At 46.6% G+C, this 24,656-nt stretch overlaps 1 protein-coding gene across 4 annotated transcripts in view; it reads left to right on the top strand.

Annotated features, from left to right (window-relative positions):
* MGRN1 (mahogunin ring finger 1) overlaps positions 1-24,656 on the top strand; it is a 48,770-nt gene that overhangs the window by 1,669 nt on the left and 22,445 nt on the right. For all 4 annotated transcript variants that reach the window (XM_056503206.1, XM_056503205.1, XM_056503209.1 and 1 more), the window contains exons 2-5: positions 5,779-5,897; positions 8,079-8,167; positions 14,928-15,074; positions 24,476-24,593. In XM_056503206.1, the coding sequence (XP_056359181.1) occupies positions 5,779-5,897; positions 8,079-8,167; positions 14,928-15,074; positions 24,476-24,593 (473 nt within the window). The remainder of the gene's footprint in view (positions 1-5,778; positions 5,898-8,078; positions 8,168-14,927; positions 15,075-24,475; positions 24,594-24,656) is intronic.

Here is a 24,656-nt window from a genome sequence, read left to right as displayed (position 1 = left end):
AGAGGCTTGTTAATTAATTCTCTGTGGCATTTTCTTGTGCTCTTTTAAAAGCTGGTGTTAAGCTAGGGCTTTCCTCTTCACATTCTTTGGGTTTATCTAACAAGAATGCTCTTGACTTTGGGGAGAGAGAAGAGCTGTTCAAGCTCTAGGCAGAAGAAGAGGTGGTGAGTCCCTCTGGGGTGGAGGTTCAAAGCCCAGAACAGTGAGGGCTGTTAGGATGGCAGCTGCCCTCCCTCCTTCAGCTGGAGTGTGTTCAGAGGGACAGTGTCCTTTGAGGCCCTGCCATTTTCAGAGTGATGATCTTGGGGATGGAAAGGTTGGTACCAAACCTGTGAGGATGACTGGAAGTGAGTGTGGTTTTTGATTTTAGGAAGCAAGCTGGAAGTAGTACAAAGTGTTCTTGGGCCAAATGATTGCTAATTATTGCTGCCTCGACCCTGCTGCTGTGAGCTCTGACTGGAAGAGGCTGGTTTTCCATGGGCTGTGTTGGGTGTTTGTGTGTGTGTGCTGGGGAGTCAGCCTGACACACACTCCTGGCTCTGAGATTACCCCTGAAAGGCTGGAACCAGTGATGAGGGAGCATTGCCTGAGGTCACTCATCCTCTGTGCAGCACCTTTTCCATTCTACCCCTCCTTGTCTCTGGTTTCCACAGACCGTGACTTACTACAGATGTCTGCTCAGCTGCTGTCCATGGTTGGCATCAGTTTGAAGGATGGGGGTTTGTGTTTGATGAGGGAGAAAATACCCCCTCACAAGGACACATTGTGCAAGGAAATAAACCCTAAATACAGGTATTTGGCTGTGATTTCAGCTGCATGTCAGCCTGCCTGTGGACAGGGACACAGTGACCGTGCCTTGTTGAGTCACAGCTGATTACAAAGGCAGAGGTGAATATTCACTTCTCCTTTGTTGGCTTTTGATGTGGTTGTTGCTGGCTAAACGTGCTCTGGGGAGGATGGAACAGATTGCTGTGGAATCCACCTTGGTCTGCGTGAGCCAGTCCTCCGTGAAGCAGGTTGTTTAACAGCTTTTTTGGAAATTGTGTACAGTTTTATAGTCAAAAATAATCTGAAAATGCCCTGCTTATTCCTCCAAGGCTCTGGATTGGTATAATCTACTTTTTTCCTCCTGCATCTGGATGGCTGAGGCTGCTGTAAGGTGATACCAATTCCCTTCTCTGATGCCTCTTTGCTGGTACCTTTTAACCAGAATTTCTTGCTTTATGGAGCCAGTGCTGGCATTGTGCTGCCTGACCTGCTGGGAGGAAGGCCCAGTTTGTACAGAAGAGTAAGTGCCTCTGTGAAACAGGCTAAAAATGGATATTTTTGCCCCATTTAGCAGGGAATAGTCATTATATCTGTGGTACTTCAGTGCTTGGAGCAGTGAAAGGATCTCCTATTGCTATAGAACCAGTGAGCAATGCCCACAGCTCTGCTCCTGTTCCACCAGCTCCTCTGCAGCATGGAGCACCTGCCCTTGGGATGGCTCTTCTCCTCTGGAGTAGGCTCTTGGAAGAGAACTCCCCGGAGATTTCTGGGAGGAAAAATAGGAAATGGATTGCTCCTCTCTGAAGCTGAACTGCTTTGTTGTTTGGGAATGAGGCTTTAATCAAAGAAAGAGCAGTTTTAAATAGGAGAAGAGTCTCTAGAGTCACAGCCAGTCCATCTGTGTGTTGCTGTGTACCATGACAGTGTCACTGTCCCTGTGTTTCACACACTGCTGCTGGTTCAGCCTGTGCCTGGGACTGTGCTGTCAGTCTGCCGTGGTGGTGACTGTCTGGCTGAGTAATTAAAGAGAACTCAATTTCCTTCACTTCACTATTAATTGTATTAATGGCGAGAAGCCTAAATGGACACCTAATTGCTTTTTGTTAATGAATGTTGTGTGACACAGCCCATGTTCTGATGGGATTACAGTTGTGCCTCTGCCTCTTGTAGGTTGTGTCCCTTCCCAGTGTGTCTCTTGTGCATCACATCCGAGTGTTGTGTGGATATGGGATTAGGACGCTGGTTTAGGGACAGGTAATTATGACTGGAGCAGTCTGGTGCTTAATGCTGGTGCAATTATGATAATAAACCCCCACCACTATGTTGTACTAAATATAAAGTATTTTGGTGTCATTTGATGCCTTGGAGGAGCCTTGGGTTCCAGTTTCGTTTTGCATGGGGCAAACGAATGAGTCAGACTTGGCTGTTCTGGGTGTCCCAGTGGTCCCAGTTTTTCCAGCCTAAAAACTATAAAGTTTTCCACCACAGGAAGTTCTCTTAAACCACTGCTTGGGCTTCATCTCCCTCAGCAGTGTCACTTGGTCCTGTTCTCTTTTATCTCATGCTCTTCTGTGCTTTGTGCTGATTTACTCCGGGCAAGTAAAGCCACAGTTTTTCTTTGCTCTGGCATTTTTATCCTATCCCATTATATTTTTTGTTTATGTGTGATTATTTCCTGGTCAGCATGTCACTGCATTTTCCTGGAGGATTTCTGTTTCTAGCAGTTCTGTGGAGGATTAACCCAAGGATTTTTTGCTTTTCCTTTTTCCTGCCAAAGAGGATGGCACTTTAGCATTCTCCTTGTGCTCATAGCTACAGAACTCTGTAAAGCTGGCCTTGGAACACCTGCTTAAGGTGGTTTTATAGGCTGAGGAGACATTTGGGGCATGATGGCCTGGCTAGAGTTCTAAAGCTGTCTTTGTGATGGATTTGGAAATGGAATCTAGGATTCTAATGCATAGAAAATATACACACGCCTATTAGAGACACTAAAAATCCTAAATGTCACAGTGACTGCAAAAGAGGATGCCTCATATTTTCCATCTGGAAGTTTCCTTTTCATTTTAATCCCTGGTGTGATATTTAAGAAATGCTTTCTTAAAATGTTCTGCCTCCAACTTGGACAAGCACCGAGGTAGTTGTGATAGTAGTGGTTGAGAAGATTAATGCTTAACTTCGGTTTTACCTTGAGAGCTCTGAATTTCGGATGTCATTGTAGCAAGTGGTTTCTGAAAGCTTGCAACAGAATACCTTTTTTTAGCTGCTGCAAACTGTGTTATAAATTCGTGGAGACAATTTGCTGCCATTCTGGCTCGTTTGTATGTTGAGACCTCGTGTGTGTGGCAGCTTTAGTGTGTGCAGCAGCAGTGGCAGAGCCTCGGGGGTTGTTCTGCTCACCAGTGTGTTCCCCTCTGAGCACCTCACAGTGAGTTTACCTGTGCTCCTCGTGCCTGGCACTGCGTTTCTTGTTTGCTTGTGAAGGAAGTGCCTCGGGCAAAACAACCCTCTCCTTCACATTGCAGGAGGTGACTTAGCAGGAAGATGAAGAAAGAGAGTTTGGTCTACTGTGTGTATTTGTGAGAAATCCCAGCAATTTGGTAGAGATGCCAAAAGTGGTTCTTAGTGGAGCAGTGACAGTGTGGCAGGTGCCTTGAAGGTGCTGGTTTTGTGTCTGGGTGTTGTTCCAGTTGAGCAAGAGAGACCTTTTCATCTCTGGAGATGCTCTCAGACCATGTCCTGCACTGATCCTGCAGTGTGGACAGCAGCAGAGGGAGGGATTCTGCCCCTCTGCCCTCTCTGGTGAGACCCCACCTGCAGAGCTGCCTCCAGCCCCGGGACCCAGCGCAGGGAGGAGCTGGAGCTGCTGGAGAGAGCCCAGAGGAGGCACCAGGGTGATCAGAGGGATGGAGCAGCTCTTCTGGGAGAGCTGGGATTGTTCAGCCTGGAAAAGAGAAGCTTTGGGGTGATCTCATTGTGGCCTTCCAGTATCTGGAGGGAGCTTAGAGGAAAGATGGGACAAGATTATTTGCAAAGGCTTGGAGGCACAGGACAAGGGAGAATGGCTTCAAACTGACAGAGAGTCGGGTTAGATTGGATATTAGGAAGGAATTTTTCCCTGCAAGGGTGAAGAGGCCCTGGCACAGGGTGCCTGGAGAATCTGTGGCTTCATCATCCCTGGGAGTGTCCAAGACCAGGTTGGAGCTTGGAGCAGCCTGGTATGCTGGAAGGTGTCCATGGCAGGGAGTTGGAACTATGTGATCTTTAAGGTCCCTTCCAGCCCAGGCAATTATATGATTCTGTAATTCTGTAATTCTCTAAGAGGGAGTTCTCAGACTCTGATCCCAGATAACCAACTGCTGTGGTACTGAGACATCCTGCACAAGCATTGTCTTCACAGTGGATCAAATAAAGTGCTCCAAAACATAATCTAGTTGACTCACATAAAATGTGAAATCAAGTCCTGGACTCCAGCATTCATCATGGTTTTCTGAACCTCAGTGCAAACACAAACCACTGTGTATCTCTGGTGGAGAGGCAGTGTCAGGCTGGCTGTGCTTGGAGATTATATACAGATTAGTTTTTTAATTTGTTGCTTCTGGGAGGAGTGGAAAAGGTTCCCTGTCATTTGGGGTACCTACATTTGTGTCCAGGAAATGGCTGGATGTGGCACTCAGTCCTCTGATCTGGGTGACAATGTGATGATAGGTCACAGGTTGGGCTTGATGATCTTGGACGTCTTTTCCAATCTAAATAATTCTGTGATTTTGTTATTCTTGTTCTGTAGGACAGATTCTAAGTAGATGTTGGACCTGTGCTGAAGGTGATTGTTGTATCTGGAAAGAAGGATGTGTTTCAGTACTGCAACATCTGGGTGCTTGTAAGCTGAGCTCAGCAATAGCTGAGCCCTACCGTCATCATTAAGGCACTGCCATCTGTGCAGAGTGAAAAGAGCCTTTCTTGAAGCATAGAGGGAAAAAGCCTTAATGGAAAAAACAGAGCCATTCATGGAAACCCTTCCATTTCAGAGTAAATCCTGCTTGCTCCTAGCTAGAGGGACTGCAGATCCCTCCAGAATGCCTCCATAACCATTCAGATGATTAGTTACTGCTTCTGGAATGACTCATTTTAACACAAATTTATGCTGTCTATGCATTGCACTCAGGGAAGCAAAAGTATGTTTGGCTCAGTCCTCTCATCCCCCACTCTGAAACTAGAAGGGAAGTGGCTTGGATGGAGCCTTTTATTTTAGTTCTCTCCTGATACTTTTTTCTTTGAAACTGTGACTGTGAAGTTCAAATTTGAGAGTGTTTTCCTGAAGTCTTCCTAGGAGGGAGCTACGTTTGTGGTGCTCTCACACACCTGAATTAATTCTGTTTGTTTTACAGTCAATTCCATGCTCTAGGATCCCAGTGACCTTGCACATGCTTTGTGTCCTGAAATTTACACTGTAGTGCATCACCTTAAAGATGAACAAAACAAATTAATGGTGAAACTTTCAGAGTTTCTGCGTTTTGAACTGTCAGCATTTTTAATTAAATCAGCATCAGGGTGTACAGTCTGCTGCACTCCCAGTAAAGGTTTGGAGTGGTTCTTGAGTGGGATATGAGAGTGAAAGAAGGGATGAAAGTCAAACTTTGACCCTCTGGCTGTGCTGAGCTTTGCAGTGGGAGGAAGCCTCATCCTTCTCTGAGCAAGCCCATGGTGTTTGTGGGACTGGGCTTCGCTTTGGGAAGTGGAGAAAACAGGAAGAATTGACCAGAATGGAACAATATTGGAAAGAGCTGACTTTTCCTGCTCCCTGTCCCTTCTATGGAAAACAAATTGAAATGGAATTATCTCCACTGTAATATTTATTCTAGATTTTTGTTTACAAGACACGGAAAATACTTGTTTATTCACCCCTTTCCTTGTGGTTCTTTTATGCTTGTGAATTTAAAACTGCACAGGCTTTTCCAGGAAGCACTCATTTAGAATTTTTTCCTTTCATTCTCTTGTGTTTTTTGTTTCTAGGAAACTACTTTGCAAGTCACTTCTTCATGGGAGGCGAGAAGTTTGACACCCCTCACCCTGAGGGTTACCTTTTTGGTGAGAACATGGACTTAAACTTCCTTGGGAATAGACCAGTTCAGGCAAGTTCCTATGTTCTGTCTGTTCTACTCTTTCATTGTTTCCTGCCTATTTTGGAAAATCTCATGTAGGGCTTGTAGAGGAGAGTGGCACAGACCTAGGAGGTCCTCACTGCTTGGGGAGTGTCATTCTAGTCTGTTCAGATGCAATCTGAGTTTTCCTGAGAAGCTGAATTCACCTTGGAGGTTTATTTTCACTCAGGACAGAGGGAATTACTGATGGGGGAAGAATAACAGGGACTCAGGAGCACAGATTTTGGGACTAATTCTGCCTGCCTGCCTGAGCAAGTGTAAAACATGCTGCAGAGAAGGCTGGGAAGCAGAGCCTGAACTTCCCAAGGCTCTTGGGCATGGTGGGTGGTTTCCAGACAGTGTTCAACACATGCTGTTGTCTGTGTGTGAGTGGCCTGGCTGGGTGTAGGGCAGTGTTAAGACAGACCTTGACATTTTGGGGTTTTATATCTAGGTGGGCTGCTCAGAAAGTCCCTCCTTCTCTTTTCCTATCTGGAACATAAAATGTAATTTTTGGGCCCACACGTGTCTGTGAGACTGTGGAAAGCTGCTTGCTCAAGTGATTGGCTTGTTCTTGAAAAGGGAATAATGCAGTTGTGAGAGAAAGACAGGAATTTTATGCATGTGTTATATTTTGGATTTCTCTTGCATCTCAGAGCTACTTGAAAAGAGCCAAAAGGTAACAGAATAGAAGCCATTTGGAGATGTTTTCTGAGTGCTGGAGATGAAAGGGAGGAGCTGCTTGCTTTCTTCACTATTTTCCTAGTTGTTTGCAGCTTCCAAACATGAAAATGAGAACTACAAGTCATGGTTCTCCTCATCAGAAAAGCCGTGACCTTTAATTAATTCATGTTTGAAATACTTGGTAGCAGTTTGGGATCACCCTGGTTTTACAGGTGGGAGAAACTGAAGCAGGTTGGAATTGGAACAGTTAGAGGCACATTCTGCTTTCTGAGTTTCTCCTCAGGCTGTGCCATTGGTCATTTTAGAGCCACACTCAGTTCACAGGATGGACAAGGAGGAATCTGGAAAGTCTTTGTTTAAGCAGGAAGTGCAGTTGGCTAAAAGAATTAGGAAGAAGGGAGTTGAACTGGAAATCTGTGGTTGTATCAGCGCTCACCACATCCCCTGTGCCATGCCTGCACACTGGGCCCTCCCTGCAGGAGCTGGCCTGGCAGAGTTAATCACCTGCATGTCTCAGCCTGGGTTTCCTTGCTGACATCCCAGCACTGGGTTTCATCATTTCTCTGCAGGCGAGTGGGTGAGAGGCCAATAACACCATGGGATATTTGCCAAGTAGGTTTAGGAGAAGGAGGCTCTTGTGGAATATAGTTTGCCTATGTAAAGTTAAAGCCCTTTGGCAGCTCTGATTAATCTTCAAGGAAAAAAAAAAACACTCAAACAGAGAGCAGCAACACTGTTTTCTGGACATGGGCCCAGTTCTTGCTTTGGAGTAACTGAGGCCTTGTCTCCTTTGTAAGGAAACGTGTGTTGGTGGTCCCTGGTGCCCAGCAGCAGGTCTGCAGCTGTACAGGTTGTGATCACAACAATAAGCAGTTTCCTTTGCATGTCTCACTGGAGATCCTGTGCCTACTAAGGAGAATTACAGTCTGAAGCATTATTGTCCCTATTTAAAGGACAATCTGTGAGAGGAGGTTTCTTGACTGAAGAATAGAATGAGGCCCCCTATCCCTGTCTCTTTTCTTTTCCGGAACATTTGCCTCATTGTTTCAGAATAAAAAGACTTTTCCCAGTAATCCAGGGTTTCAGTGTGCTGATTAGCAGTCAGATCACTGCTTGCATGCTGTAATACACATGAAAGAGCTGCATTTCTCCTGCTCAAGCTGGAGGTGGTTTCTTTAGAGGAAATAAAAGCTTGGGAGAGCAAGGCTTTCCTGACTCAGAATTCAGGGTGGAGAGAAAGACCTTTTGAAAATGCCCTTTTTTCATGTGTATTTGCAGTATGAGCTGTTGCTGGGCCAGGGCAGGATTTTCACCCTGAAACACACTTGATTGATCTGTAAATAAAATTTACTATTGCTGTTCCTTGTGGCTGCTGTACTGAGTACCTTGAAAGCTACGTGCTTCTTGATTTGGGTAAATTGCATGCTAGGTGACATGCTGCTACCTTTTATAGTGTAATAACAGAAGAATTATTTGCCTCTGTTCCAGTTTCCCTATATAACTCCAGCTCCACACGAGCCAGTGAAGACACTGAGGAGTTTGGTGAACATCCGTAAAGACTCCCTCCGACTTGTGAGGTACTGCCATCACCTGAACCCTTAAATTTACTCAACCCAGTCATCTGTCAGCCAGAGCCAAACTGTATTGGTAAGGTTTTGGAGAATGGCTGATATCCAGATCCTTGTTGCTAGATGTGTCCAGATATTCTGTGTTCCCTTTTGAGCTTTCAAGTGGTTTATGTGCTCCTTATCCAAACAATCTGTGTTTCCAAACAGGACCAGTGATGTGTCTGTTTCTGCAGGACAGACTGGAGTGGTAAACAAAGCCATGAAATCATTAGCACGAGCGGAAGATGTTAGTCAGGTCAATAAACTTTACAGACAGATTCCTTCCTGCATTCCTGGGCAAGGAGAAGCCAGAAAGGAGCTGATCCTGGTGCGAGTCATGGGCCAGGAAGACTGATGGGTCTTGAGTGAAACTTCCTCAGGTTTCTCCTGCTGCCAAGATAAAGTTTTGTCCTAGTGTTATGCATTTGTTTAGATGGCTTGTGTCCCGTGCATGGGGGAAGGACAATCATGGAGATGTTACCTTTCACTGCTCCACACTGAGATCTGAACCAGCAGAGCTAGATTAAAGCACTGGCTCCCACTCAGACCTGCAGCTGTCCCCTTTCCAACAGATGGCTGAGGTACAGGGCCCAGTATTCAGTGCTTTGTTTGGGTCTGAGCACTGGGCAGATGTCCAGGCAGAGCATTTCCCAGTGATCCTGGCTGGAGTCGCTGGCAGGGCTCCAGTGCAGCTCCCAGCCAAGGTGGCTCTGAGAGTTGCTGTAACGTGAGCACTTTGAGTCATAACCAAAATCCCTCTGTTTGTTTTTATGTGAAAACAGACGTGGCTTGTTTTGTTTTGTTTTGTTTTGTTTTTTTAAATGAGCAAACCTGTGGTTTGAAAGCTGATTGAACTTCTGAATAAGTGACCATTGGTAAACTGCTCTGAAAGCTTTTTGGTTTTTCAGCATAAGGGTGAACTACTTCTGTAGGAAAAAAAGAGAAGGAGCATAAGCCAAGTGGGAAGTGGTTTTTTCCCTGGGAGAGGCCTGGCTGTGAATGGAGTAGTTGGTGTGGTTTAGTACATATAGTTCTGTCATTCTGCTTTCTGTGGTTGCACGTCCCATTTCCCCAAGCAGAGCTGCAGCTCTGGACTATTTGGAATGTAGTGTCCATGCACCTTGACAGTATCTAGGTTTTCATCCATCCAATTCCTGGTACTAGCAGTTCTTTTTCTGCCTCATGAGCTCTCACAGGCTCTTGTGCTGCTGCTGTGTCAGTGCTGACGACAACACTGCCAACATGACTCTATTGAATTTTGCACTGATGTAGACCCAAAATGAGTTTTTAATTGGCAGTCCCCAAGGGTACATTCTGTCTTGTGCTTTTCTGCTCTTCTGGCCCAGAGGCTTTGTCTTCCTCCTTCTGTGCACGTAAAGGACACTTTGTGCCCTCTCCAGCCTGGCTTATTCACAGTCAGTGGTTGAGGTTTGCACATTCTTTCCAGAACTGGCCAATTTACCACATCCTCCACCAAATATAGTGAGCCAGGTGTTAAGTTCTAAGTATATGTTCTGCTGGTAGCATCCCCATAAGCTTTTCGTTTTTCACAGAATCCCAGACTGGTTTGGGAAGGGACCTAAAAGACCATCTTGTTCCAGCCTGTGCCATAGGCAGGGACACCTTCCACTGTCCCAGGCTTCTCCAAGCCCCATCCAGCCTGGCCTTGGGCACTTCCAGGGATCCAGGGGCAGCCACAGCTTCTCTGGGTACCTTGTGCCAGGGCCTGCCCACCCTCACAGGGAAGGATTTCTTCCCAATATCTCATCTAACCCTGCCCTCTGCCAGTGTGAAGTCATTGCTCCTTGTCCTGTTAGTCCAGGCCCCTGTCCAAAGTCTCTCTCCAGCTCTCCTGGAGCCCCTTTAGGCACTGGAAGGGCTTTAAGTTCTCCCTGGAACCTTCTCCAGGCTGAACAACACCAACTCTCTCAGCTGGTCCTCACAGGAGAGGTGTCATGAAGGAGTGTAGGGAAATGTCCACTCTGGCCTTCCTGCCCAGATCTGGCCAGACAAAATTCTGAGCTTTTAAATTCTGAATTTTTACAGGATAAACAATAAACCTGTGGATACTGGTGCTGACGTTCTGAGTCTTCACTTGTGAACGTTTGATTTCTGGCAGGAGGAGACTGTGAACCTCAGAGCAGGGTAGCAGGAATTTTGCTGTTAACCACTAACAGAGAAAGGCTTCCTCATATTTTTCTTGTGTGCCACATTTGGCCTTGGATTGGAAGCTTTATTTTGGAGCTCCAGTACCTGGTGTGCTGGTACTGGTTGTTCTCTCTTCTCCTGAAAGCACTTCCAGCTGCAGGAGGAAAACCAGCTCAGGAGACAATGTCTGTTGTTGCACCCTGGGACAGCTTCTCTGCCTCAGCTTCTGGGCTTTGGATAGCATCATGGAACAAAAGCATTGAAGGAATCAGCAACTGTGGGGGTTTGGGAATGTGTCTGAAGCATCAGGAGTATCATGGAGAATAGTCATACCCTGAGTGTTTTGGATAAGGGCCTGAGAGAGGGGGATGGTGGGGCGGAGACAGGGAGACAGGTGAGTTGCAGGGAGTTCTCTCCCCTTTCCAGCACAGGGGGGCTGACTTTGGTCCTTGGATCTGTTCATCCTATGGTGGAGGTGGTGAGAGGCTGGGACTGCCTGCTCTGCTGCCCTGGGTGGTGTCAAACTGGACAGATCCTTGCAGGAACTCCAAATAGGAGAACCCCTGTGTTTGGTGATGCTCTCCCCTGTGAAGGTCAGTGCTGACAGAGGTGTCACTAATTCTGCTCTCATTTATTGCCTACTCAAACACTGGGTAAATGCAGATCTCACTGCACTCAGTCAAGACATACTTAACATTTATCCTGCATGTCTACTGCATTGGTCAGACTTGAATCTCCTCAAAGGATGATATTGGGTTTGGCTCAACCTAGTTCTATAAAACTGTCATGGCCGCTGTTAATAATATTTTTATCTTTTAATTCTTTAACAGACAATAAAAAGCTCCAGCCTTTCCATTGTTTTCTCCAGGGGTGATGTCAGACCAGGTGGCCTCAGCTCCCTTGGTCATCCTGCTTTGCCTTTTGCCTCAAAACGTTGGATCAGCTGTTTGTTCTCAAAGGTGGTCAGTCTCTTTCCTCTGTACCTGTGATTGTGAAGGCTCTGTGATGCACCTCTGTGCATGACCCAAAGGCACACCCAGCAAGGTCACTGGTTCCCAAATTTGTGCATGCATCTGTGACCACTCCACATGGACACTGTCTGTAGGGCTTGGCTAAATGTGCACCATAAAATTCAAGTGCAGGTGAAGATAGATGAGCTCTTGAAGCACCTGAACCACCTCCTTGTCTGTCACTTCCCTTCAAAGAAAGAGGAATGCAAAATGTGTGATTTTTATCTTGTTACTTCCCTGATGTTACATCCCACCATTCCTGCACCTTAAGGTGGCACATGAGATGTCTCTGCCAATCCAAGTATGAACCAAAGTAGTCTTTGCTTGTTCCTCGAGCCAGCTACCATCTGTGCAGTCTTTTCTCCTGAAGTCCTTGCTCTGTGGTAGGTCATAGGATCCCAGGCTGGTTTGGGGTGGAAGGAACCTCAAAGCTCATCTCCTTCACCCCCTGACCATGGGCAGGGATACCTTCCACTGTCCCAGGCTGCTCCAAGTCCTGTCCAGCCTGGCCTTGGGCACTGCCAGAGATCCAGGAGCAGCCACAGCTGCTCTGGGCACCCTGTGCCAGGGCCTGCCCACCCTCACAGGGGAAAATTTCTTCCTAGTGTCCAATCTAACCCTGCCTTCTGTCAGTGTGAAGCCATTCCCCCAGGCTCTTGTAAATAGTCTCTCTGCATCGTTTTGTACAGTTCAGGTACTGGAAGGCTGTGAATGATTTTCTGTGCCTCCAGCAGCAGGGATTTATAGCAGGAGGGCACAGCCTTGCTGTGACTGTCACCATTTAGGCACTGGTACCTTGCCCTCTGCTCCAGTGGTGCTGTTCCAGGCAGAAAAGGCTCAGCCTCTCCTATTCCCAGCAGATGGATCTTTCAGAAACCTTCCCTCCAGGCACTGCAGTGGCCCCTCAGTGGTTTCCCAGGGCAACAGATTTAGTCTAGTCTAGCTTTAACCCCTTATCTCCTTGGAAGGATGGAAGCACATTCTGAGTGCTAGCAAAGAGTTGCAGGGTGAAGTTGGGAGCAGGAGGGTGGTCTGGGATGCTTTTTGTGACTTCCCTGAGAAGACAAAGCAGGCAGTGTTTGTGCCAATGATGTGTTTGTGTGTGAGCTGCCCCACGCCCAGGTGTCCCCGTTGTTACTTGATGCTGTCACAGGTATCTCAGTCTGTGCTGCAGCTCTGACATGTGCTGGACATCTCTATTTATTGCCTACCTGTGCATGAGGTGAGTCTGAAGGAGCCTCTGCCTGCAAGAGGTGCTGACTCTCCCACTGCTGCTTCTGGAAGAAGTGGCAAGTCTGTCATAGCCTGGATCCTTTGTTTCCAACCTCAGATCCAGGAGGTGACTTGTGCTGCTGCTCTCTTGGACACACACAACATTTGTGAAGGGATTGTTGCCATCTGGGTTCTTGGATCAGTCCAGCATAAAGTATTGATCTTCATTAGGCAAATCATCTCTTCTGCCCAGGGTTTCTTCTTTACAGCCTTCAAATGCCATGATTTTCACTTTGAATGTAACTAGCTTGTATGAAAATACCATCTTGATCTGTACTGTATATTGTGTCCAGGTTTCTGCAGATGTTAAGAGTCCAGCTCTTGGGATTTGTTTTTTTGTTTTTAATACTGGCATGTTGGGTGTTTTTATCTTGATTTGCTGCTCTGACCTAGGTGAACCTCTGGCAAAAGCCTCTCCAAGCCCTTCAGACAGGAATGTGGGTGTGTGCTGTAGTGGCTCACTGGGGTTACAACAGTACAAGTATGTGTGTTGGGTATTTGATTATACTGCTCTTAAATTTTATTTTGCACCTTCTGTATTAAATTACTGAAACTGAACATTTCATTCTTATTCAATGTGGTGTTAAAATTCATTCTGGAACCCTTTTTATTAGGCAGCAGTTGTTTTTTGTCCATGAACTTGGTAAATAAGGATTCCCTTGACAGTTTTTAGATTGAATTATGGAGGTATGTCTGACCCATTTCTGAATATTTTTGACAGTACAGTGTATTCATTAAGGCTGTTTAGTGAGGGGAGAGGCTGATACTGTGAAGACTGAGATGATGCCAAGCTTTTCCTGAATAGTTCAGCTGTTTGGCCGTGTCCCAGCCATCGTGGCAATTAAGGTATTACTGATAAACAAGTGAGGCTGGAGCTGGGAGACAAGTCAGTGCTGTTATACCTCAAAAACAGCCTTTCTGCCCTCACCATTCCAACACAGTGCCTGAGCTCACAGTGGTACCTGTGGTCATGGGGTTTGAAATTATGGAGAATCTGCTGCTGTCCTGCCAGTGAATTACATCCATTTGTCTGTCACTTTGCTCTTGGTCAGCTCAGGAGAAAAGGACACTGAGGGCAGAGCTCAGAGGGGCTGCAGCTCCTCCTGAGGGGCAGCTCCAATCTCTGCTCCCTGTGACAGGAATGGGACCAGGGAACAGCTGGAGCTGTGCCAGGGAAGGGCCAGACTGGATTTTGGGAAAGGTTCTTCCCCAGAGGGTGTTGGCACTGCCCAGGCTCCCCAGGGAATGGGCACAGCCCCGAGGCTGCCAGAGCTCCAGGAGAGTTTGGACAATGCTCAGGCACAGGGTGGGGTTGTTGGGGTGTCTGTGCAGTGCCAGAGGTTGGACTGGATGATCCTTGGGGGTGCCTTCCCACTCAGGATATTCTGTCATTCTGTAATTTTCTTGTGGTCTGCTGTGTTGGCTGCTTGTTCCAAGATCTGCTGGTTTCTGTGGCCACTCCTGGCATGCTATAAGTCCCCCTGGGCCATGGCCATAGCTCACTGCCCAGAGCTGGCTTCATACCTCTTCTTCACTGGATTTGTGCTTTTTCCTGGCAGTGATGATCACACAGTGGGATCCAGCTGTGCAGGAGCCCATAGCCAAATTAGGGCTCACTTTTACACTAATTGAAGTAACTTCTAAGCTCATTCTGTTGGTTATCATGTGTCTGTTTGCAGTTGGATGTGTTCATTTTTGTTCATACAATAAATACGTGCGAGCTCCAGTCCCTCACAGCACCAGTGGTTTAGTTGATCATTTGTACATTTAAAGGTGTTTGAAGTTCCTATATCTGGATGCTTTCTGAACTAAATATCATCTTCTGTGTGATACTGGAGGTATCTTTTGTTGAGCTTCAGGAGTTCTTTGTGTTATAGAAACCTTGGATTTTTTTGTCTGTCATGCACCATTTCATTGCAGAGTTAAAAGAATTACACTTTAGATTTCTCAAGCCCGTGTAGGATTTCTTTAGCCCAAATACTGAGACTAATATGAAGATTTCAAAGGAAGGAGAATGCCCTTATCCTCAGCATTTGACATTCAGGATCTCCCTTTCTTGTCTCATTCTGTGTCCTGGCACTGTAAGGCTGGATGAGATCCCTCAACACCCTAAATTCAGTCAGATCTTGGAAGAACCTTCCTCAGGGGAAGGAATGGAAGTCTGGGAAGCCCAAGGTGGAAGCCCAGGCTGCTTTGCCTGCCCAGAACACCAAGGCTGGAGTACTCTTGTCTTTATTTCCAGAGTGATCTTGTTGATATCTCATGAAGATATGTTCTAATCTGCTGGCATTGTCTTTCAGGTATAAAGATGATGTTGACAGCCCTACTGAGGAGAATGGGAAGCAGAAGGTCCTGTACAGCCTGGAGTTCACCTTTGATGCAGATGCCCGTGTTGCCATCACCATCTACTGCCAGGCTACAGAGGAGTTTGTTGGTGGCATGGCTGTGTAAGTCCTGGGCAATGGAGGGGCACAGCAGCTGGGATGATGAGCTGTCAAACACCTCTCATTAATCACCCCTGAGGCAGTGCTGTCACACATGATAGAGTGGGAAATTTCTTTTTTTTTCTAATAATTTTGAATATTATTTTCAATTCCCTCACATAGCCAATATCTCCTCTTGTTCCCTTTTTGGTTTGGTTTTGGGGTGTAGGGAAACCATTCTGTGTGCAACAAAGGAGAGGAACTCACAGCTCTATGTTTTGTCAACAAGGTGTTCTGTGAAATTAAGAAACCAACCACCCTTCCCTTCACATACTACCTATTTTTTTTCCCAGATCAGAACTGCCTTTCTGTGTTCCCTGTAACAGGAGCATCTGGGCCACCAAAGTAGAGTTCAGTCTGACATTAACAGAGTGAGCCTGTGGGATTGAAATCCACCCAAAGTCCATTTTGGGATAAATGCCCAGCTCAACACTGGCTGTTGGGAGATGGGAGAGGATTTACTTCCTGAAACTCTGTCTGTGTTTCCTGCCGTGTACACATATTAGTCTTTGGTTAGCTGTGGAAAAAATGACCAAAATGTCATCTGTGGGAACCTTCTCATATCCTGATAGTACATCCCTCCAGATTTTAAAACCTTTTTATCTAAATCAGCACATTTAAACCATTCCAGTCAACACTTTATCCCATGACACTATGAAAAATTTCCTCTCTATGTTCAGAGCAAAGGTGGCTGCAATGTGCTCTGCCTGGTGTGAGTTGGGTACACTGAGCTGCTGGTATGGTATGATGCACTTCCAATTGCCATGGGACAAAGAACTCCTTTGGCTTCAGGGGTAAAGGAAGATTCAGGCTGCAGAAGCTCTTGGCTTCCTCTAGTAGAGGCTTTTGGCTGACCAGAGGCTCCTGGACATAGTGCTGATGGCTTCTGCAGTGATGCTCTGGAGCTGGGGCTAAACTTTGCCTTGGTTGAAGGGACCTGCAGAGGCTTCAGCAGGGAGAAATATCTATGATAAATTATAACAGGGCTTATTTGTTTTATGCAAAGTATAAACATCCCACTAATGAATAGTGTATTTTTAGAAATGAGAGTGGCTCAATTCTCCAATCCGGATATGGATTCCTTCAAACTGGAGGATATCCTGATCCAGAATTTTTAGGCCCCTTTCCCTTCTGTTGAAGCCTATGGCTGCCTTTATTTTGGGGAGGTAATAAATGATCTCTTTTCTAAAGTGCTTGAAAATGATCTCTCAGCGAGCTCTGAATATACTTTGTGTTTAGATCCAGCTTTTCCTGAGCAGAGCTGAATGCAGCAGGATGCCTTAGAAATCCTGATAAAGTTTCCATGTTCTGTCTCTTAGGTCTTTAGGTTTCCTGTGAATTTAGTGCTAGTGAAGGTGTTGGAATGGCAGCCTTGGAGATTGAAGTCCTCTTTCCCTAACACAGGTACAACATGGAGAGGTGGCCAGTGTCCCTCCTGCTGCCCTGCAGTGTTCCTTGGTTTTGACCTAAGAAGGAAACCATCCATGGGCTAATGGGGAGAACTAAGGGCCTCTATGGCCAGGGTGGATGTATTTACATTGCCAGACTTAAGCTGTGGCTTAAATCAGTAAGGCTTGGTTCAAATCATTGATTTCAATCTTGTTTTCCCCTGTTGGTTTACCCTGAAGGAGAATTTCATTGTCACTGGTCAGTAGCAGTGAAACATCTGCATCTATAGCACAGTGAGCTTCATATCAAATCTTGTGCTATATTTTTAATGCCACAGTCTGTAAAGAATGTCCATATAGTTTAAAATCTATTTTTCAGACTCCCACTTTTGCATTTTAGGCCTAAATGGCAATAACCCAAAGTTATTCTATAAAGAAACATTTTAAATTTTTTTTAGCTCACGACTTGAACCAGGCTGTGTTGGGCTGGAGCTGTACCTGAGTGACCCAAGAGCAGCAGTGTTTGTTCTTGTTGGTTAAACTGCTCGTGCTGGACTCTTAAGAGACTCTCTTGTCAAGTTGTGCCTTGAAGAATAATTGCTTAATAGAATTGTTTTAGTTACCAAATATAACCAACTGTTTCTGGACAGAGAGTGTTTTCAGTCCTCTGTAACTAGTAGCTCTCCTCTTGGTTGGTTGTTTGGTTGGAGAAAGAAAACACAGGTTTTGGTTCACTTAAGAAGACTTTTTTTCTGAAATTTAGTGCCATGCAGTGAGCCAGTGACTGTCACCAGTGCTGTTATCTGTCCTTTAAAACTTATGCAGCAAGCATGAACTACCCAATGGCTTTTAAATTAAATTTGAACAATTCCTAGGCAGAGTTTCTGAATATGAACAGAGCTGTCGAATTCAAAGAATTTATTTTTTAAATGTGAATTTTTTCAATCCACCCTGTCCATGGTTCAGTGAGAGAGAGATCTCTTTTAGATGGCAGAGCTGAAGCCTGTGTTCATAAACCCTCTGCATGAAACCAGGATCAGCAGTGATTTTCCTACTAATGAAGAATTAGCTAATGGTTCTGTGCTGTCCTGCTGGGGTAGCAGCAGTCCCTGATGCACTAAACCTTCTGAAAGGTCAAAGCACCCACATTCAGCTCTTTCTTCCACTTCTGGCCTTTCATTTAATAAATCCTACTTTAATTTCTCCATAATGCAGGAATGATGACCTGCCTGTTTCTGCTCTGGGGTGCTTGAACAATAAATGTTACGTAAATGTGGGTGCAGGGGCTGCACCAGAAGCCAGGGAACTTTTTGGAAGGCATGATCCTGATTTCGTGCAGATATGTAGGGGGGAAGTCAGATACAAATATAGTCTTTATAAGCTGCTTTAATTCAACCCAGGCTATTTTTCCATGTGGAAGTGGCTCCTGAAGCACGTCTTGGGGCCAGTGCAGCTGCCCAAGTAGGCATCTCTGCTTCTCTGGATTTGCTGGCTGCTAGTAAAAACCTTTTGAAGCTCTGATTTCAGCTTTGCAAAGCAATTCTGTAAGGGCAGTGCTGTAATTACTTTGATTTATTCTTTTCAAATTCTAGTGGAAAAAAAAAATATGGGCTGCATTCTTAGAGCTCTGACTGGAGTAAGTGCATTTTCAGTGCATTAACAGGAATGCAGCTTTCCCTGCTTGGGCTGGTGGATTTTCTTTTTCCTCAATCTCTTGATGCTAACAGCTGCATTCATGGAACAAGCATGTGCAAATACTGTTCTATGTATAAATTCAAAATGTCTTCTATTGCACTTGATTGAGATGAAGATGCTTTTTAAAACAAAACACCTTTTTTTTTTTCCACTCTCCTAAATCAATGCTGAATCTTTAAATGGGAGAAACTTTCTGGCCCCCTGTAAAAAGCAGGAATTTTCTCCCAGCTTTCAGCCTGCAGCATGGCTCCTTAGAAGTGCTAAACAAGTTATTCCTGCTTCTCTGCTGGAACAGCCACTGATCCTGATAGTATCAGCACTCTGCAGAACTCCTGCCAGGAGCTGGTTAAGGTCATGCAGTTTGGGGTGAGGGAAGGGAGAGGAGGAAAGGGAAGGTGTCTCTCCCTGAGCAGTGGCTTTGCTTGTGGAGCCTCTGCTCACCTGAGAGCCACAGCACTGTGACTTAGGCCTGGCTTTGGGATTAGCTGGTTTCCATGACCAAGGGGAAGCCTTTCTGCAAGCCAGGGAGCTTCCTCTGCAGTTATTTGGGCTCCATTTAAGAGCTGGTGGCTTTGTCAGTCCTGTCCTAACCTGTCTCAAGCTATGTTCAGCAGACTTTCCCAGGTAGTTGTGCTGGAAGATGTGCTCAGCTGCAGAGTTTCCTAGCCAAGACCCTGGGAACACGTAGCTCCCAACAGCTGCCTGCCTCTTGTCCTGAACTGTTGAACTCACAGGGAGCTGTGTCATCACTTTTGTGGGACCACAGATGACCAGCAAGGTCTGGTGAAGGCAATTGTGTTGATGATTATGGAAGTGTGCTCACCTCTGCAGCCCCATGCCCAGGGGCCCTGCACTTTCTGGTGCTAGTGCAGAGATCTGCAGATACCTGATTTCACCCAGCCTTTTGGGAGAAACAGAAACTAGTTTAAATCTGGAGGGGACTGCTTCTCTCACCTTTGAAATGTCTTTTACTTGGTTATTTTACTTGGTTATTTTGTGGTGAGAACTCACTCTAAAGATTAAACACATCAGTTCTCAGAGGATGAGCTAGTGCATCACCCCTAGGGTAACAGAGATCTATCTATGCCCAAGTTTCTTTAGTGGCAAGGAATTAGCACTGACCTGCCTCTGAACAGCTCAAGAACCCCAGTATTTTCAGTTTATTTATTTTTCTGGTTGTTTCCACTTTTTTTAGTGTTGTAAATTGGGAGAAACGTGGAGGTGTGTGAGCTGTACCTCAGCTGCTCACTAATAATTGCCCATAATGTAATTTCCCTTCAGATAAAGGAGAGGGTACTGCATTGCATTTCCATTGCAGGGCTGGCAACAGCTCATGGAGGGTAGTTAAGACTCCCAGTTGTAGCCTGCCTTCTCCTGCAGTAACTGGTTCATGTGTTTGTACCTTAGATACCCTTGGTTTGGGAGGCAAGTGTGTTTTTGCAGCAGGCTGCAGAGATATTCTTATTCTCTTTTTATGAGTGCTCCACTGCCTGTGGATGCATCCCTGCCTTGTCTGGATGTGCACACCATTAGCCTGCTCCTGGGAGGGCCCCTGGGACTTTTCCAGCTGTAGGTGTCCTGCTGACTGGCAGGAAGGATTGCACAGTTCAAACATGACAGCAGTGGTTCTTCCCTCAGGGGAAGAAGTCAAGCCAAGCCTGTAGCTGGAAGCACTTAAAAGAGCCAATTCTGAAGGCTTGAGCAATCCAGGCAGATCAGGAACTCATGACAAATATGACGTGAGAGGTTTGAGTCTTGCAGCCCATTATTATGAAAAAAGTCTTCCTTTTTGGACAGAAAAGATTCTCTCCCATATCCCAGTGCTGTTGCCAAGCTCTATTTTTTCAGTATAAAGAGAAAACAGAATGAAAATAGGTCAGTCTAGCTCTGCAATCCTTGCCCTTTCCGGGGCTGTGCTGTTTGTGTTGCTGATGTGCAAATGGATTTATTTAAAAAATAAACCCCGTTTCCTTGTTTGTTTTGCAATGCAGTGCCTGCTACACTCATCCCAAACCTCCTCCCACTGTATTCTGAGCTGATGGGGGACACAACACTGCAATGATTCCCTGCTCTGTCTGCCTGTGGTAGTTTGCAGAGTTGGGTCACAAAATGAAATCCAGCACAGGCTGGCTCAGCACAGGGCTGTTTTCACTCCAACTTGCGTGGGAGAGAGGCACTCAAGATATTCCTTTGGTTGTTTAATAGCCTCTGTCTGTTAAGGGCCTTTGAAAGGTGCTCTTGCTGCTTTTGGCTGTGATGATTAATATGAATTCTTTGTGCAGAGATTTCTTCTGTGTGAAGAAATCAGAGGGTTTTGCTGGATTTTGCTGGGTTTTGCTAGGAACAAGCCTTTATGGCTTTGATCCAGGCACACACCAGTCCCCAAGGGAACACTGGAGTGTGCAGAGTTCACAGGCTGGAGAGCCAAATTCTATAGATTTCAGTGGGCAGACAAACCCTCTGTCTGTCTTAAGAGCTGTGGCCTTTGTGCCTCTCTGTGTAGCTGTTGTGTGAGCTTTGAAGTCTGGCTGGAGCTGGGAACCTGGTGCTCCCAGCAGCTGCAGACACAGCTCTGCAGGGGCTGAGGGGGAATGTGGGCACTGGGGTTTCAGTTGCATGTGGTTGTCTGTGCCTGCTTTGGTTGGAAACTCCATCCTGAAGGAAGCAGGAGGGAAGGAGAAGACTCTCCCAGGTTGCAGTGCAAAGCTGTAGCACCTGGTTAACCTCCAAACTCCTTGTGGAAGCCTCTGTGGAGTGGATCTTGTCTAATTCTGACTGAGACCCAGGGCTATGGCCTCCCTGTAGTTTGGGAGTGTTTCTTTCATCAGTAAAAGTCATTTAGAGTTGAAATATTTGTTCAACTTCCCTCATCCCCAAAAGCTGCCCTGTGGGATCCTGCCTCAAAATGAAAGGGGAATGAGCAGGTGGGAGAGAGAGGAGAGAGGATACTTGTTCCTCATCACCTCCTGTCCCCTTTGAACACCAGCAGAACTGACATGGATCCTGCCAGGCAGTCACAGCCTGTGGCAGGGCAGAATTGTTTCCTGAGTACCCTCTGAAGCTCTCCTTGTCCTCTGTTCACTACAGATTGCCATGAAACACTTTAGTTGCTACTAAAGAAAGAGGACTCTTGTTTTGTCTACAGGTTCTTCAAAGCACAGATTCTCTCAGCCATTTCTAGGCAAAAATGTTACCTAGGGGTAACATTGCTCCATGCATTCTGATTTGCCTGAGGAATGGGGTCTGGACAGTGTTCTGTCTGGCAGCCTGGCAAGGATCCTCCTGTGGCACCTCTCAGACAGGGGTCCCAGTGTGCTTGTGGGAACAGGAGCTGTCCTTTGAGTGCCCCAGACAGCCCCAGTGCCAGGCACAGCTGAGTGGGAGCACAGCAGTGAAGAAATCTGCAGGAGCTGGGACTGGTGCCCTGCTGAGAACTTCCCCAGGCACAGAGCAGGGATGGGGGAAGGGGGAAACACCCCAGTGAGCATGTAGCAGCAGCAGTTTAACTCTGCTTAGCCAAACTCCAGCATGGCACTTTTGTCTGGGGAGCTAATCAGTCTGTGGCACCTGCAGACTCTGAGTTTCTCTGTGCAGACAGTGAATGCTTCTCAGCTGACAGAGGAAGAGTGAGACTGGGGAATAATTTTTGTTTATTCCTGTTCTCTCAGAAGTCCCTGGGATATAGTCACAGGGCCTCTCATCTGCTGGTTCCCTGATACACAGCTGACTTTGGAGATAGAAGGGATGAGGGAAGAAGGGGTCAGTGCAGAGTGGAGTTTTCTTTTTGTGAGTAAAGGTGTCACAGAGCTCACAGGAGGAGATGGGCTGCATGAACCCTGAGGACAGAGGTGGGGGCTGCTGCTGCAGCCAGCAGTGGGGTACCTCAGGTTGCTTGTGATTCTCGTGCTGTCAGGGGTATCTGAGCTAACAAACAGGTTTAAAATAACGTGGCTGAGGATTTCTGTTTGGTCCTGACCTCACTGTCCTGAGCAGCCAGTGGTCACAAGGTAGTTTGACCCAGTGCAGTCTGAGCAACAGCAGCCCAAACATTCAGCTTTCATACTTCATGCAGAGAGGCAGCATGTTGCTTCTCTGCTGTCCTTTACTCTTGGATACATGCTCTGCTTTTTCTGGAACACATCTGCATAGCTCTACAGAGCTTCCCTGCTATTGTTTTTGTGAACCCCCAGCAGCACAGGCAGGGAATAGATGACTGTGAATACAGCAGATGCCAACCAAAGGGGCAGGGGATGGGTAGAGCCCCCTTAGACCCTGATATGAAAGTTTCCCTCCTGTGTAGCACAGGGAGTGTTGTTGTGTGCAGAGAACCTTTGCATCACATTGGAAGGATGATCCATTTCTGTGTGTCAGTCAGGGGTCATCAGACTTCCAGGGAATTCCCCAGCCATTGGCTGCTGGCTGGAGGTGTTCAGAATTATCTGGATGTTCAGATCCAAGTCTGATGTGTTTTGGCAATGGGGCCAGGCAGTCACACAGTCTGAGGCATAAAGCTATCTTGGGGAAGCCTCCTTAATAATTTTGTCCTACTCTTCAGCTCAGAAAATCTGTGTGCCTGATTTATTTCTTTTCCCAGGGACGGTGAGAGCAGTGAGTCAGTGTGAGTATTATTCTGCCCTGTCCTCCTTGGAAGAGTGTTATTTGTTTTTCTGTTGCAGCCTAGTTTGGGTTTCTGGTACTGTAAATGCAGGTCCTCCAGCATTCCTGGCACTCAGCTGCATCGCATTTATACCCCATTCCCACCTCCACTCTCTCCTGTGCACTTTATTTCCAGTAAGTTCCTGACTTGCTGTCACCTTAGATAAGTCACTCTTCCATCCCCTGCTTTCCCAGCTGTGGAGAGAGAATTGTGCCTCTCTACAGAGCTGGGAAGCTTTGAGAGTGCCACAAAAGGAGCTAGATACAGGCTTGTTCTATTCATTGTGCTTGACAACTCAGTAAATAAAACTTCACTCAATTGCTTGCTCTGTAATTCACATATAAAAGACCTGTCATTCTGATCTCCCCCACACCATGCTTGAAATGCAAAGGATGGAGTGAGACCTTCTAGTAGAGCAGCACAATTTCAGCACAGTACAGAATGGGTCTGAGGGTATTGTCATAAATAACTTAATGCACCTGCCTTGGCAGGAAGAGCAGAGTGCACGTGGTGAACCTGCCCTTTGCCAGGACCTTCCAGCATTTAATGTGCATCTTGTGACACTTGGCCTTCTGGATCCTCAGAGTGTGCAGGAACTGTTGTAGCTTTCCAGAGAAAGGCAGAGGATTTTCTTGTAGAGCTGGAGCCTTGTCTTCTCACTGTGCTGAGGGGGATGTTGCTGCAGTGTCTCTTGGGCAGATCTCTCACCTTCTCTCCAGTTTGTCAGTGTGCTCTGAACACATAGTTGTTAATTTGACAAGAAAGGCTTTGGTGGTAAAGGCAGCTTCAGCTGTTCCCACCCTGCTTGGGATCACTGCCTCCTCTCCTCTGCCAGAACTGGGAGAGGCTGCACATCCAGCTCCAGACATCACCCTGCAGAAAGGGGGAGTGGGCAGGGAAATGTCTCTTGGGGAGGACAGCACCAGGTGGACTTAGGGTGCAGAAATGGAGGATGGCAGCTGAGGTCCCATTCCAGATGTTTATCCCAGCCTGGCAGTGCTGGTGTTTTGCTTTGAGACAGTGGAAGAATAGTGACTCTTCTCTGGGTGGCTGGGGTGGAGGATGGTTGGTGTCTCTCAGGTGGTGTTGGTAGCCCTGGGGAAGTACAGGAGGGATTGAGGAGTGGATTGGGATGGCTTAGCAGGATGGTGGAAGCCAAGCAGTGTTTCCCACTGTGGAGCTGTCCCACAGAGGCACGGGAGAGCTTTCAGTACTGTGCTGGGTTGTCTGTTCCCAGTGTTGGGTCACAGCTCATTCTTCCTGGGTTTCCTGCAGAAATCAGGACTGTGCTGGGCTTTAAGCCAGTGTTGTTTAGGCCATGGATTTAGGGAGCAGACCTTTGCCAAGCTGCTGCACCCCTTTGTACTCCAACAGCCAGGCAGGTCAGTATGGACAAGATCAGACCTTGCCTGTCTGCGCTGCTTCCTCTTTCCTGTGCTCACCTTCTTGCTTTGACCTTTCCCTTCCCTCTTTGTGTCCCCACTGAATGGCTGCCAGCCCCTGCCAGCTCTGCCCTTAGAGCTGCCACTTGTGGTTCCTGAAAGGCTGATGGGCAGGAGTGAGTGAGAGCTGAGCAGGGAGCAGTCATTTGTTACAGTGAGTTTTCTTTTCCCCCCTTCCTTCAGATACAGCACAAAGAATCCCTCTCTGCAGTCCGAGACAGTTCATTACAAGAGAGGGGTAAGCCAGCAATTCTCCCTGCCTTCCTTCAAGATTGATTTCTCAGAGTGGAAGGATGATGAGGTAAGTGTCTTCTCAGTGTCCCCTTTCCAGAGCCTGTTGACCCAGAAGCACTGGCCTCTGTTT

Source organism: Oenanthe melanoleuca, chromosome 14, assembly GCF_029582105.1.
Source record: "Oenanthe melanoleuca isolate GR-GAL-2019-014 chromosome 14, OMel1.0, whole genome shotgun sequence".
NCBI lineage: Eukaryota > Metazoa > Chordata > Aves > Passeriformes > Muscicapidae > Oenanthe > Oenanthe melanoleuca.
The sequence above is the reverse complement of the archived record's forward strand: the minus strand, read 5'-3'. Positions and strand labels throughout refer to the sequence as shown.